The sequence below is a fragment of the Scyliorhinus canicula genome, chromosome 15 (assembly GCF_902713615.1).
Source record: "Scyliorhinus canicula chromosome 15, sScyCan1.1, whole genome shotgun sequence".
NCBI classification, from domain to species: Eukaryota; Metazoa; Chordata; class Chondrichthyes; order Carcharhiniformes; family Scyliorhinidae; genus Scyliorhinus; species Scyliorhinus canicula.
The window spans coordinates 71,846,306-71,862,498 of NC_052160.1; the positions used below are offsets into that span (position 1 = coordinate 71,846,306).

Here is a 16,193-nt window from a genome sequence, read left to right on the forward strand (position 1 = left end):
ATAGTATCTTGGAAAATGACCATCAATACATCCACTATTTCTAGGGCCACTTCCTTAAGAACTCTGGGATGTAGATGATCAGGCCCTGGGGATTTATCAGCCTTCAATCTCATCAATTTCTCATTTCCCATTAATACTTATTTCCTTCAGTTCCTCCCTCTCACTAAACCCTGCGTTCCCCAACATTTCTGGTATGTTATTTGTGTCCTCATGTATGAAGACATGAGGACAAAGTATCTATTTAGTTGGCCAACCATTTTTGTTCCCCATTATAAATTCTGACTGTACTTCGTGAAGGGCTGTTGAATGGGGTGATGAATCCCTCGAGAGCTCTGGTACCTGACGGTGGTGTCCATGGATGCGGAGAAAGCATTTGATCAGGTGGAGTGGCGGTACTTGTTCGAAGTTTTGGGAAAGTTTGGGGTTGGGTCGAGATTTGTGACATGGGAAGGGCAGCACGGTGGCCTAGTGGTTAGCACAGCTGCCTCACGGCGCTGAGGTCCCAGGTTCGATCCCGGCTCTGGGTCACTGTCCGTGTGGAGTTTGCACATTCTCCCCGTGTGTGTGTGGGTTTCACCCCCCACAACCCAAAAATGTGCAGGTTAGGTGGATTGGCCGCACTAAATTGCCCCTTAATTGGAAAGATAATTGGGTAAACTAAATTTATAAAAAAAAAAATTAAAAAAATTGTGACATGGGTGTGGTTTCTGTATGTGGCACCAAGAGCGAGGGTGAGGACGAATGATATGAGCTCAGAAACCTTTGACTTACACAGGGGTATGAGGCAGGGGTGCCCGCTGTCGCCGCTGCTGTTTGCGCTGGCCATAGAGCCGTTTGCGATGGCTCTCAGGGGGTCGGCAGAGTGGCAGGGGATAATGAGGGGACAGAGGGAGCATCGGGTGTCGCTCTATGCCGATGACCTCCTGCTGTAGGTTTTGGATCCGTTTGAGAGTACGGGAAAGATTATGGGCCTGTTGGGGCGATTTGGAGGGTTCTCGGGATACAAACTGAATGTAGGGAGAAGCGAGGTATTCCCGGTGAATGAGCTGGCATAGCGGGCTAATTTAGGGGGATGCCATTTATGGTAGTGAGGGACAGCTTTTGGTACTTGGGGATTCAGGTAGTGAGGGAATGGACGGGGCTCCATAAATGGAACTTACCGAAGCTGGTGATGGAGGCCAGGGAGGATCTTAAGAGGTGGGATACACTGTGCTTAACGTTGGCGGGAAGGGCCCAAGTGGTGAAAATGAATATTCTGCCGAGGTTCGTCTTTATCTTTCAGGCTCTCCCAATCTTTATACCAAAGGCCTTTTTTCGGAAAGTTGGCGCAACCATCTCTGACTTTGTATGGGCGGGGGAGGTGCCGAGGGTGGGGAGGACCCTGCTACAGAGGCAGAAGCAGGAGGGGGGGTTTGGCGTGCCAAACTTGCTTCATTGTTATTGGGTGGCGAATGTGGACAATGTGCGGTGGTGGTGAGAAGGAGAAGGGGTAGAGTGGGTTAGGATGGAGGAGGACACTGTTTGCACATTCTCCCCGTGTTTGCGTGGGTTTCGCCCCCACAACCCAAAAATATGCAAAGTAGGTGGATTGGCCACACTACATTGCCCCTTAATTGGAAAAAATAATTGGGCAATCTAAATTTAAAAAAAAAAGAAGATGAGGGATTTGTATTTGGACGAAGGGTTCACCAATCTGGAGGAGCTAAGGGAGAGGGTAGAGCTGCCGAGGGGTAGTGAGTTCAGGTATCTACAGGTTAGGGACTATGCACGAAAGGTCTGGAAGGGGCTCCCTGGATTGCCGGGATACACCCTGCTGTTGTGATTGCGGCTTCCGGATGTAGAAGGGGAGGGAAGAATTGGGATAAAATATATAATGCCTGGGGGAGCAGGGAGGGGGAAAGGGAGGTGAAGATCAAGGAGAAATGGGAAGTGGAGTTGGGAGGAGAGATGAATTGGGGAGTATGGAGTGAGGCACTGTGAAGGGTAAATGGGACCTTTTGTGCAAGGATTAGCCTGATAAGGTGTAGGGTGGTGCACAGGGTGCATATGACTCGGGCAAGAAATGAGTGGGTTCTTTCAGGGGGTAGCAGATGAGTGTGAAAGGTGTGGGCGGGGGCCAGCGAATCATGGGCACATGTTTTGGGATTGTGAAAAATTGGGAAGATTCTGGGCGGGAGGATTCTTAGCCAGGATAGTGGAGGAGAGAGTGGCGATATTTGGGGTTTCAGAGATGCCGGAGCTCATGGAGAGAAAGAAGGCCGATGCCATGACCTTTGCCTCTCTGATTGCACGGTGGCGAATTTTGTTTGAGTGGCGGTCGGCATCGCCACCGGGGGTAGCAGCATGGTTGGGTGACCTGAAATGAAAAATGAAAATCGCTTATTGTCACGAGTAGGCTTCAATGAAGTTACTGTGAAAATCCCCCTAGTCGCCACATTCCGGCGCCTGTCCAGGGAGGCTGGTACGGGAATCGAACCGTGCTGCTGGCCTGCTTGGTGCTTGGTCTGCTTTAAAAGCCAGCAATTTAGCCCAGTGAGCTAAATCGACTTCCTGCAGTTAGAGAAGATAAAGTATGAGTTAAGGAGCTCAGCAGGGAGTTTGAGAAAAGGTGGGGGATGTTTGTGACTGTGTTTGAGGAGCTGTTCATCACAGTGGTGGGGGAGGTGAAAAAGGAGGAAAATGTGTACTAACTGTACAGTTGATTGCTGGGAAGAATGTTTCCTGGGGTGTTTATTTGCTGTAACCTACTTTGATACAAGTTTGAATAAAATGCGTTTATAAAAAAAAAAATTCTGACTGTAAGATCCATCATTTGTCTTCAATTTTGTTCTCTTCATGTGCCTATAGAAGCTTTCGCAGTCAGTTTTTATGTTCCCCACAAGCATTCTTTATTTTCCTCTTCCTAATCAATCCCTTTGTCCTCCTATGCTTAATTCTAAATTATTCTTAATCCTGAGATTTGTTTTTTTCAGGCCAATTTGTATGCCTCTTCCTTGGATCTAATACTATCTAATTTTCCTTGTGAGCCATGGTTTGTCCACCTTTCTCATCTTATTTTTGCACCAGATAGGAATGAACCATTGAAGTTCACCCATGTGCTTCTTGAATGTTTTCCATTGCCTATCTCCCGCCATCCCTTGAAGTAATGTTCCCCACAGTGGCACAATGGTTAGCAGTGCTGCGACGCAGTGCCAGTGACTCGGTTTTGATTCTGGCCTTGGATGACTGTGTGGAGCTTGTATGTTCTCTCCGTGTCTGCGTGGGTTTCCCCCAGGTACTCCGGTTTCCTCCAAAGATGTGCAGGTTAGGTGGGATTACACAGATAGGGCGGGGTAGGCCTAGGTAGAGTGCTCTTTCGGAGGGTCGGTGCTGATTTTTTGGGCCAATTGGCCTCCTGTACTATACGGATTCTATGGGAGGTGGGGCTAAGGATAGATCCTTGGGAGACTCTGGTATGTATGGTGCAAAGACGCGAAGAGAAGCCAAATAAAAACTGCAAATGCTGGAAATACTCAGAAAGTCAGGTCGTATCTGTGGAAATAGGATTATGTTAATGTTTTGCGTTGCTTCAGTTAATGTTATTAGTCATGGAAATGTCATTTATGGATTTAATTATGGCTGTTTCAGTGTAGTGATAGGACATAAATGATGGGGGAGATTCAAACAAAATGCAAGGAGCAGCTGCAATCATTTAGGATACATTCCAAAATATATATCAGAATGAAATAAGGCAGAATTTCAATTGCCAAGTGCTATTTTTCACAAGTAACGCTTTGGATTTGCTAAGCAATTAGACCCCGTAGTACAATAATATACAATTTTCTCACAGCTTCCCCCTTATAAAAAAGACCCTGTACATGCACACTATCATCTTGTCTCTTTCCTCCCCCTCATCACCCTCAAAAAAAAACCCTTGGGAGCAGATACTATCGTGTACTCTCTACAGCCTGACTAAGATCAACTAACTCACAAATAGTACCAGGAAATGCTGGGTATTCTCACCAGGTCAGGTAATGTACAAGGTTTTGAACCTGACACCTTCCTGGTTTATACTGCTGAGCTGCTTTTCTGGATAAACACTATGCTATTTGGGGAGCACCGTTGGTGTTTTGAGCAACTAGGAACATACCAGCCTGCTCCCTTTGCTGTTTATTTTAAACGGCAATTCATCAAATTTTACATCAAAATCTCGAACTTGGGAAGTAATGATTGGCTGAATTGTTTTCAGTACCACAGCACGAGGAATTTTAATAAGCTGCAGTTTAATTATTAACGAGGAATTTTTCAATAACATCTGATGAAAATGACCATTGAAGGACGCAAACCGGTAATAACTAGCATTGAGCTAAAGGAGAAATGTGTTTCTCCTGCCTGGAAGCCGCCTTTCACTTTTTGTTCTATTGATCTGAAAGTGATCCTTCAACATCTACTTGGTATAATTTGGTTGTATTACTTTTTACAATTGAAGATGGGAGATTGTGTGTCAAATGAAATGGAGAAAAGCACTGGAGGTGAGATATTTTCTTGTTTTTGGGTCTTAGAATCAGATTCTATGGTAATTTAGGGACAGAAGCAGTCGGGCTTGTCAGTTCAACCACCACCGTTGTTTTCCATTGTAACTAATTAAAGCTCTATATTTTATTATAATTCCCCTCCCCATCCATGAAAGTGCTATAAAATATTTGCAGGTCACTGACTTGTGCATGTCTTCCTTTGCATCCCTTTTTGTCTGAATGCTTTTTCACAACCATTTCTGCTAGCTTAAAAAATTGACCTGTATTGATCATTAAAATACATTTCAGAAAGGTGAATCCAATGAACACAAACCTGCATCTGAAAAATGTTGCAAGTATACAGTACTGTATTTTTTTTTTTTTTTTCTTTTTTTTAAATTTAGAATACCCAATTCATTTTTCCAATTAAGGGGCAATTTAGTGAGGCCAATCCACCTACTCTGCACATCTTTTGGGTTGTGGGGGCGAAACCCACGCAGACACGGGGAGAATGTGCAAACTCCACACAGACAGTGACCCAGAGCCGGGATTCGAACCTGGGACCTCGGCGCCGTGAGGCAACAGGGCTAACCCACTGCGCCACCGTGCTGCCCTCACAGTACTGTATTTAAAAAAAACTTGATGTTACATGAAGCAGCCCATTTTACTGAGGAAAGCAAGTTAGATCTAGTAATGTGCACGTGTGTAATAATACGCAGTCTGGGCTGGGCTGTTTTGATTGGTTAGATGTTTTGTTTTTTTTAAATAATTTTTATTGAGATTTTTGAAAAATATATGACAGAACAATAATAACAATAATAAACACCCCTCCCGGCACCCATAACAACGCATATAATGAACCCCCCCACCCCCCAAACCCAATAAACAACAAAATAAATTAACAATAAATTAAATTAACATAAACAATCCCCCCCCGCCCCGGGTTGCTGCTGCCGCTGACCTAGTTCCCTATCTTTGAGCCAGAAAGTCGAGGAAAGGCTGCGCCTAAAGAACCCTTGTACTGACCCCCTCAGGGTGAATTTGACCTTCTCCAGCTTAATGAATCCCGCCATGTCATTGATCCAGGTCTCCACGCTTGGGGATCTCGCATCTTTCCATTGCAACAAGATCCTCCGCTGGGCTACTAGGGGCGCAAAGGCCAAAACACTTACCTCTTTCGCCTCCTGCACTCCTGGCTCCACCCCAACCCCAAATATCGCGAGTCTCCAGCCTGGCTTGACCCTGGACCCTACCACCCTCGACACCGTCCTCGCCACCCCCTGCCAGAATTCCCCCAGTGCCGGGCATGCCCAAAACATATGGGCATGGTTCGCTGGGCTCCCTGAACATCTAATGCACCTGTCCTCACCCCCAAAAACCCTGCTCATCCTCGTCCCGGACATATGAGCCCTGTACAGTACCTTGAACTGGATGAGGCTAAGCCTCGCACATGAAGAGGAGTTCACCCTCTCCAGGGCGTCCGCCCATGTCCCCTCCTCAATCTGCTCCCCCAGCTCCACTTCCCACTTAGCCTTCAGCTCCTCTACCGACGCCTCCTCCAACTCCTGCATCACCTGGTAGATGTCAGACACCTTCCTATCCCCGACCCACACCCCCGAAAGCATCCTATCCCTTACCCCCGCGGGGGCAGCGAAGGGAACCCCTCCACCTGCCGCCTAGCAAACGCCTTGACCTGAAGGTACCTGAACATATTCCCCGGGGGTGCTCAAACTTCTCCAGCTCACCCAGTCTCGCAAACCTCCCGTCAATGAACAGGTCTCCCAACTTCCTTATGCCCGCCCTGTGCCACCCCAAGAACCCGCCATCAATGTTCCCTGGGACAAACCGGTGGTTCCCCCGCAGCGGGGCCTCCACCGAGCCCCCCACTTCCCCCCCCCGTGTCACCTCCACTGCCCCCAGATCTTGAGGGCAGCCGCCACCACCGGGCTCGTAGTGTACCTCGTTGCAGGGAGCGGCAACGGCGCCGTTACCAGTGCCTTCAGGTTCGTGCCTCCACAGGACGCCATCTCCATCCGTTTCCATGCTGCCCCCTCCCCCTCCATTACCCACTTGCGTACCATCGAGACACTAGCCGCCCAATAGTACCCAGAGAGGTTGGGCAGCGCCAGCCCCCCTCAATCCCTGCCCAGCTCCAAAAAGACCCTCCTCACCCTCGGAGTCCTGTGCGCCCAAACAATTCCCATGATGTTGCTATTCACCCTCCTAAAAAAGGCCCTCGGAATGAAAATGGGGAGGCACTGAAACAAAAACAAAAACCTCGGGAGCACCGTCATTTTAATGGACTGTACTCTACCCGCCAACGACAGCGGCAGCATGTCCCACCTTTTAAACTCCTCCTCCATCTGTTCCACCAACCTAGTAAAATTAAGCTTATGCAAAGTCCCCCAACTCCTAGCCACCTGAACCTCCAGGTACCTAAAACTCCTCACTGCCCTTTTTAGCGGGAGCCTACCAATCCCCTCTTCCTGATCTCCCGGGTGTACAACAAACAGCTCACTCTTGCCCAGGTTCAACTTATAGCCCGAGAAACTCCCAAACTCAGCAAGAATCTCCATCACCTCCGGCATTCGCCCCCACCGGGTCTGCTACATACAGCAGCAAGTCATCTGCATAAAGCGACACTCGGTGCTCCTCCCCACCCTGCACCAGACCCCTCCACCTCCACGACTCCCTGAGCACCATGGCCAGAGGCTCAATTGCCAACGCAAAAGCAAGGAGGACGGGGGACACCCCTGCCTCGTCCCACTGTAGAGCCTGAAGTACTCGGACCTCCTCCCATTTGTCGCTACACTCGCCATCGGGGCCTCGTACAGCAACCTCAACCATTTAATAAGCCCCTCCCCAAACCCGAACCTCCCTAACACCTCCCACAAGTACCCCCACTCAACCCTATCAAAGGCCTTCCCCGCATCCAATGCCACCACAATCTCCGCCTCTCCTCCTACCGCCGGCATCATTATCACATTTAGCAGCCTTCGCACGTTAGTGTTCAGCTGCCTCCCCTTCACAAAACCCGTCTGATCTTCATGTATCACCCCCGGCACACAGTCCTCTATTCTAGTGGCCAAGATCTTCGCCAGCAACTTGGCGTCCATATTCAGCAGTGAAATTGGCCTATATGATCCACACTGCAAGGGGTCCTTATCTCGCTTCAGGATCAGGGAAATCAGCGCCCGTGACATCGTCGGGGGCAAAACTCTCTCCCCCCCCCTCCCATGCCTCGTTAAAGGCCCGAACCAACAGGGGGCCCAACAGGTCCGTGTATTTTTTATAAAATTCAACCGGGAACCCATCCGGTCCCGGCGCCTTCCCCGATTGCATGTGGCCAATCCCTCTAACCAGCTCCTCCAACTCGATCGGCGATTGGCTAGATGTTGATCTAGTCAAACTTTGTACCTATGGGGTGATAGTTGAGTAGAAAGATATTGTAGCATTTTACTCCAGCACCAGGGGGCAGTATTGGGAAGAGGTGGGAAGGCCTATCGGGGATTGGAAAGCATCTTGTGGGGGTGGGGGGTTAGGGGGGTTTTGATGTCTGGCATGGGTGGATGAATTACGGCATGAGAGCTGGGATGAATATGATAAGAGAGGGATGAAAAGGGTGGGGCTGGTGTGGCTTGAGCAGGATGGCATGGGAAGGATGGAGTAGGACGGGAATTTAAAGAAGTGCTGTTGTGGAAATGATATGAATTTCACCACAAACGTTTTCAGGTTTCGGGTCTCTGCACTATCAGAAGCCAGGTTTCCCTGGGTACATGAACGAGTAAGATTTCAAGCTCAGTTATTTTTCTGGGTTAGTGATCGCGGCCAGGGCAGCTACACGGGTGTGGAATATCTATTGACCACTGCCAAGCAAGGTGTTGGAGGCAGGAGGTGGGACACAACTTGTGACAAGACTTGGAATAAGCCAGTGCATTTCACCGCAAACAAATGTTATTTACTCGTCAAATGAAAGAGCAAATTATATCTGGAGTCCGTTCAGAAAAGACGATCCATGAACTGCAGCAAATAAGAATGACCAAAATTGCAGCAACATGTCCGGTTAGAAGCACGGTGAAATCTCCAGCAAAATGCAGAGTAGAGGATAGCTATAATATAGCAATATAAACGTTATTGTCGCAAGTAGGCTTACATTAACACTACAATTAAGTTACTGCTCTAGTCGCCACATTCCGGCACCTGTTCGGGTACATGGAGGGAGAATTCAGAATGTCCAAATCACCTAACAGCATGGTTTTTGGGACTTGTGGGAGGAAATCGGAGCACCAGGAGGAAACCCATGCAGACATGGGGAGAATGTGCAGACTCCGCACAGACAGTGACCCAAGCCGGGAATCAAACCTGGGACCCTGGCGCTGTGAAGCAACAGTGTTTTTGTGCCGCATACAAATCTGCATACAAAAAAAGCTGCATACAAATCATCCATGAATTCATCGCTAACAGTGTGATTTATAGTGGAATTCCCCTATCATGAAGTGGGCGGCACGGTAGCACAGTGTGCAGGTTAGATGGATTGGCCATGCTAAATTGCCTTGGTATCCAAAAATGTTAGGTGGGATGGAGGTGTGGGCTTGGGTGGGGTGCTTTTTCCGGGGGCCATGCCGACTCGATGGGCTGAATGGCCTCCTTCTGCACTGTAAATTATATGATCTGTATTGTGGCTAGCAAATGTCAGTTGTGTGTAGCATCGAGGATCTGACTAAGGAAAATTAGAAACAGCTTGGATTTCCACAGCATGTCCATGGATATTGAATGAGGATAGGGAAAAGCTGTGATTTGAATAACTTGGCAGAACCTTTGTTAAGTGTGAAATGTTAGGGTAAACCTGGTAGTGCCCACATGCCAATATAAGTGAATGACTTCAGGAGGAATACGTTTGGAAAAGAAAGAAATACTCCAAATTGCAGTATAAAATTGGTAGAACGCAAGATGTTTTAAAGGTTTCAAGTCAGGAGTGTTGCTGCTGAATGCATAAACTCTTGATAAATTTTTAAAAAATTTAGGGTACCCAATTATTTTTTTCCAATTAACGGGCAATTTAACATGGGCTATCCACCTACCCTGCTCGTCTTTGGGTTTTGGGGCCGAAACCTATGCAAAAGCGGGGAGAATGTGCAATCTCCACACGGATGTGACCCAGAGCCGGGATTGAACCTGGGACCTCGGCACCGTGAGGCAGTTGTACTAACCACGGTGCCACCGTGCTGCCCTGACTCTTGATAAACCTGATCTACAACTCTGCTGCCAGCATCCTAACCTTGTCTGATGCTCCTCCTTGTTTTCAAATTCTTCCCTGCCCTCCCCCTCCCTATCTCTGAATCCTCAGCCAGCTCTTCAATCCTCAATACTGGTCTTTTGCATAATCCCCAAATTTAGCCAATCCTCCATTGGTGGTTATGGCTTCCATCGCATTGGGACTCTCTGCCTCTCCTGGTGCTCCTTAAAATCTACCTCTTGACAAAGCTTTTGGGCACCTCCTAATGTCACCTTATTGATGCTATTTCAAATGTTTTTGACCACTCCTATGAAACTCCTTGGGGCGTTTTAATACATTAATGACACTAAATGGAAGCAATTTTTGTTGTCAATGTCAGCGAACAGCTTTAGTGGTAAAAATGGCATTGATTGGAAGATCCATTGCTGACTTTTCAGTGCTGTGACCTAAAACTTGTACAGCAAAACCTTTGAATTTTTACTCCTAATGTGTTGACTAGAGCTGAAATCCAAGTAATGATGTGTGGGTCATCTTGGTCTCCCTGATAATGACAGTTTTTGTTCGTTAAGTATAAAAAAAGGACAGTCACCTGACATGCACAAAATCAGTTTGTTCCATTCTACTTATTGTTGCATTTTCTAGTTTTTTAACAAGTTGCTACGTATCAACATAAATATCTAGCACCTTGTTAATATAGCTCAGTATTTTATTCCCCATATAATATTTAACCATTTACTGTAAGAAACATTTTAAGAGGCTGAAGTAGAAGAAAATGCCTCCCTACCCCCCCCCCCCCCCCCCCCCCCCCCCCCCAACAGCCCCACTCTTGCACACTACTATACTGAGCTGGTGAATGCAGCTCATAACAGATCGTTAATTAAAAGCACATGGAAATAGGGAATTGGATTTGAAATCCCGATGGCATTTACAAACGAGATTATGATTGTTTACTGGCAATATTTCAAGTTTTCAACAGCTCGTTCATTGAATTGCAAAATGAAAAAAACCCATTGGTAAAACATGATAAATGCTGAATCAATGATGCACCATCAAAATCTATTGGTTTTCAACGTGGTAAATTTGGATTAAGTTGATGTTTTAACCATTTAAATTCTGAAGATTTTTGAATGGGTTTCACAGAAGCGCACATCAGAATAATGCTGCCTGCTATTAAATAGAGTTACAGAGCAGCACGGTGGTGCAGTGGTTAGCATTGCTGCCTCACTGGACCAAGGCTCCAGGTTCGATCCTGGCTCTGGGTCACTGTCTGTGTGGAGTTTGCACATTCTCGCCATGTTTGTGTGGGTTTTTTTCCCCACAACCAAAAGATATGCAGGGTAGGTGGATTGCCCATGCTAAAATTGCCTCTTAATTGGAAAAAATGAATTGGGTACTCTAAATTCATAAAAAAAAGAAAAATAGGGTTATAAATATATCTGTGAACAGAAATTTGTACCTCCTATTTCGGTCAACAGGTTTGAATTATTTCTGTAAATATTAAAAATCCCAAATTGATGAAGGATGAAGTTGATTACTCAAAGTAAACAGTGCAGAAATGTTTTTAAATTAGTATTCCGTAAAAGAAATACCTTGCAGCAAGTGCGAAAATGCAGAAACGTGACCTTGGGTTCCCTGGTGGGCCCCTTAATGGTTCTGTTTGAAAAGCTATGATTATGGATAAGGATTACTGTGGTCCTGATTTATGTTTTTTTTTCCTTGAATTAATTGTACAGTAGTGCTTGGCTGAAATATTCTAATCTATATTTCGCATCCGTTTATTGCAGTATTCCAGCATGGGCTGATTTAACTCAGTTGGCTGGACACTGATTCATGGTGCAGAGCGTGGCCGGCAGCACAGATTCAATTCCCGTACTGGCTGAGGTTATTCATGAAGGCCCGACTTGCTAACCTTGCTCCTCGCCTGAGGTGTGGTGATCCTTAGGATAAATCACCACCAGTCAGCTCTCGCCCTCAAAGAGGAAAGCAACCTGTGGCCACTTGGGACTATGTCGACTTTAGTTTCTTTACTTTACTTTTTTTTATTTTTTTTTATTTTTTTAATTTTTTAAAATAAATTTAGATTACCCAATTATTTTTTCTATTAAGTGGCAATTTAGAGTGGCCAATCCACCTACTCTGCACATTTTTGGGTTGTGGGGGCGAAACCCACGCAGACACGGGGAGAATGTGCAAACTCCACACGGACAGTGACCCAGAGCCGGGATCGAACCTGGGACCTCAGCTCCGCGAGGCGGTTGTGCTAACCACTAGGCCACCGTGCTGCCCTTGTTTCTTTACTTTATTGCAGTAATCTAGTCATGATCATTATGGTGTTCAGGCCGGAAAGTGGATCTGAGTACACAAAAGATCAGCCATGATCTCATTGAATGGTGGAGCAGGCTCGAGTTGCCAGATGGCCTACTCCTGCTCCTAGTTCTTATGTTCTTATGTTATCTTCTTATGATCTCTCACTCTATTCAAGCACACAGACCAATATATAATTGATATTTGCGTTAATCAAATTGAACTTGAAATTTGTTTCCCATTCACAGTAATTTTATGAAGTATCAATATATGTATTATATTGGTAGCTAAGCAGATATAGTGTGGATATGTTACTTACGTTTTATGGTACAGGAAGAAGAAGCCTAGCTGACTTAGAGCTATCCAACCTAATTCCACTTTCAAGCATCTCGTCTGTCGGTTTCAGCACATCAAAGTCCACATCCAAGCTTTTGTTTTAAATGTAATGATGGTTTCTGCCCTTCCTATCCTTTTCAGGCAGAGTTCAATGGTCTTAGTACAACACCCGGGGATCCCTACTATGCACTTTTTTTTCAGTCTGAAACACAGCCATTCACCACTATGATAAAAGCAAAATTCTATAGATGCTGGAAATTTCTGAAGTCACATTCAACTCAACTGTTAACTCTATCCACAAATGCTGCTGTATTTTCAGCACTTTGTTTTCATCACTGTTTATTGCTACTTGCTGTTTCCTGTCTTTCAGACAACTTTGTGTCCGTTCTTCCGCTGTCCCTTTTATCCCATGCACTTCAGCTTTGCTGGTACGCCGATAATATGGAACTTCATCAAACATCGTTTTCATGTCCATGTATATATGGTAACTGTATTACTCTCTGTTACCTCATCAAAACAACTCCGCTAAAGTTAGTTGAACATGATTTAGCTTTGACAACCCTTGTTGGATTTCCTTAATGTATCCACATTTGTCCAATTTATTAGTTTTGTTTTTCCTGGATTATCATTTCTAAAAGCTTTCCCATCACCCAAGCTAAACTGACTGGCCTGTAGTTGCTAGGTTTTTCATGGCACTCTTTTGTGAGCAAGGGTGTAACATTTGTGCTTCTCCAGTCCTTTGGAACAACCCCTGTATCTCCTTACCACGATGAGTGGAAAGTCTTAGTTTAAAGGCTGGAGTTTTGCTTCAGTTTGCAAAAATGTGGCAGCTGTTGTTTGTGTTCAGCAGATGCTTTCAAATCTGTGCAGTAATGTGTAAAATGTTTACAATCAATTCCCAGCGTTATTGGAACTTCCCTGAAACTGCCAGTTATTTTCCATGACAAGAATGTTATTTTGTGTTTTTAAATAACAGTGATAGTTTTTGTGGAATTTCTCCCACCCTCCCACCTACCCAAAGCTTTGGTCCGGACTGTAACTTGTTTATATAACCTCATGTTGCTTTTAACTGTAGCATTGAAACTGTTGCATGGTGGTTAGAATCAATGCTTCACAGCTCCAGGGTCCCAGGTTCGATTCCCGGCTGGGTCACTGTCTGTGTGGAGTCTGCACGTCCTCCCCGTGTGTGCGTGGGTTTCCTCCGGGTGCTCCGGTTTCCTCCCACAGTCCAAAGATGTGCTGGTTAGGTGGATTGGCCATGCTAAATTGCCCGTAGTGTAAGGTTAATGGGGGGGATTGTTGGGTTACGGGTATACGGGTCACGTGGGTTTAAGTAGGGTGATCATTGCTCGGCACAACATCGAGGGCCGAAGGGCCTGTTCTGTGCTGTACTGTTCTATGTTCTATGTTGCTTCAATACCTTTATGCTGCTCAGTGACAAATTGCAGAATGAAATGGACATAAGCTGAATGTTTTGCTGGTTGGAGGGCCATCTGGCAGAGCTAGTCTAACATGCATAACATTTTGCTGGATGTGAAAGAGCAGCCAAAGTGAAGCAAGCCCAAAATGTAACTTAAAAATTTGAATCCAGCTCTGGCCATTGTGCTGCCATTCAGTGATTGACAAGAACTGAGTGTACCGCCAGCTGTTTGGACTTATTAAAAATCATCTCTTTGGAGGTCAAAAACTAATGTACATTATACTGTGTATGTGTGGAATTCTTTCTCACAATTCTCAGTGATGTAACCGAGTTGTGTAATTGTTGCTGCTGTTCATGGGATTTGTTATTCATTCCTGATTATTCATGCCTTTGAGACATTTAATTTTATTTCTCCTTCCTCCTCTGTGTAGAGCTCAACAGTCCAAGAGAAATCTTATCCTATGATTTGACCAACATGTTTTGTATTACCTTCAGTTCCATCCCAGACCATAAATTATTATTTTTTATAATGCACTCTGGAGCCATTGGGTATCAGTTTTAATTTGTAGATTCAATGTCTGCAGAACCTAGAAGTTTTTCTAGGAGAACACCTGACAAAATTTAAAAAATAAATTGAGTACCCAATTATTTTTTCTTTTCCAATAAAGGGGCAATTTAACGTGGCCAATCCACCTAACTTGCACATCTTTGGTTTGTGGGGATGAAACCCACGCAGGCATGGGTAGAATGTGCAAACTCCACATGGACAGTGACCCAGGGCTGGGATTCGAACCCGGGTCCTCAGCGCTGCAGTCCCAGTACTTTCCATTGCGCCATATGCTGCCCAAAGTTTGCTGACAAAAGTTATGGATTTATTTAACTCCAGGTCAATTTCAAGACTGTTCAGTGGTTATATATTATTATGATGATGAGGTGAACAGTTTAAAAAAAAAATAAAAAATCCTAAATCCTCTATCCAAGTTCAGGGATTTGTCATAAATTTGGCATTGGTGCGGGGACTTTTGTTTAATTACCTCAGCGGGAAGACACAGTAGAGAATGTGCCTAGCACATTCACTGACACTAGTCGTTCCACTATTGTAATTAATGGATTAGATATGTGAAGGAGGGTGACAGATGAATATTCCCAAACGCAAGACCAGTTATCAAATCTGAATTAACACAGTACTAGTAAATTAAAAAATATGATGCAGTTTATTTACTTGGCTACTTAAATATATTTTATATACCGTATGTATTAAATTTGGAGATGTGCATGTACAATCTGCTGGTGTTTTAACAACATAATATCACAATTTAATAGTGCCTTCCTGCATTTAAGACCTGCATAGCAACTTCTTAACATTTCTCGGAAATGTTAAGCAGAGAAATGGGGTATTGATCAAATTTGCAAGGCAAAGCACTCCTAATTATTGGCTTCCATAACCCATTGAAAAAGTTAAAATGTTGCTAAAACTGTGAACTGTGGCTAAAAGAGATGACTTGGAAAATGTCATACGTTGGAGACTGATTGCTGCACGTGGGCATTTGTTGGCTGAGTGCAAAGTTGGGCTCCCAAACGCTGGATAAGGTCTCGATACAGAGTGGAGGATATATTTGGATGTTTGTGGGAAGGGACGCCGTGGGTGTTGAAGGAGGCAAAACATGTTTTTGAAACCAAATTTCGAAGAAATTCTGGATTTTTTAATGCGGTGTAAAAATGTACTGTATATTTATAGGAGGATGGAATAGTTGTTGACAAAATAAGTTTATTTCACTGGAATATTTTGGATCGAACAGTCTAACGGAGAGGAAAGTTTTACACAATACATTTGGTAAATTAAAGTCTAAAATAGTTAATTAGAAAGGAGAAAAACTGAAACCCCAAATGAGGAGTAAGGGTAGCTAATTAAAGGAAAGAAAAGCAAGCAGGATGTAAATGACAGGAATGTGATTATAAAGATCAATTGTGTGAAAATAAGCGATTTTCATTTCATTTAATTTCATTGCATTTCATTGTGTGTAGTAAGTAAGCTGACTATTTTATGACTGTAGCAGTGTACAGTGTGATAGCCAATGTGTTCTTTTGCTTTGAAGGTGCAGCTGCATTTAGGTTTGTTCATGATCTTAAAAGACCGCAAAGTATAAGTATTGCAGATGAACAGACTGACTTTAAACTGGTGCAATGGTTATTTGGTAAGGGATATTTACCCAAGAGGCTGCTTTTTGGCTTCATCGCCAAGGGTGGAAAGAATTCTGAAATTTCTTTCTTGATACTTTTGATATGGTGAAATGTGGTTTCTGAAATTATGCTCCTGTGAATGATACTCCCAAAAAATTTTATGGGTTCATTTAATCCTTGTTTCCATAACTGTCTTGGGGACTTTCAGTGAGGGGACCAATTT

The 16,193-nt window shown here is 44.7% G+C and overlaps 1 protein-coding gene across 3 annotated transcripts in view; it reads left to right on the top strand.

Moving 5' to 3' along the window:
- Positions 1–16,193, top strand: part of LOC119977973 (E3 ubiquitin-protein ligase MGRN1-like) — a 240,884-nt gene that overhangs the window by 15,730 nt on the left and 208,961 nt on the right. The window contains exon 1 of one of the 3 annotated variants that reach the window (XM_038819222.1): positions 12,796–12,853. The exons of the other annotated variants lie outside the window; for them this stretch is intronic. Within the exon in view, the coding sequence (XP_038675150.1) occupies positions 12,811–12,853 (43 nt within the window). The 5' untranslated portion in view covers positions 12,796–12,810. Of the gene's footprint in view, positions 1–12,795; positions 12,854–16,193 lie in introns of those variants that run through there. 3 annotated transcript variants of the gene reach the window in all.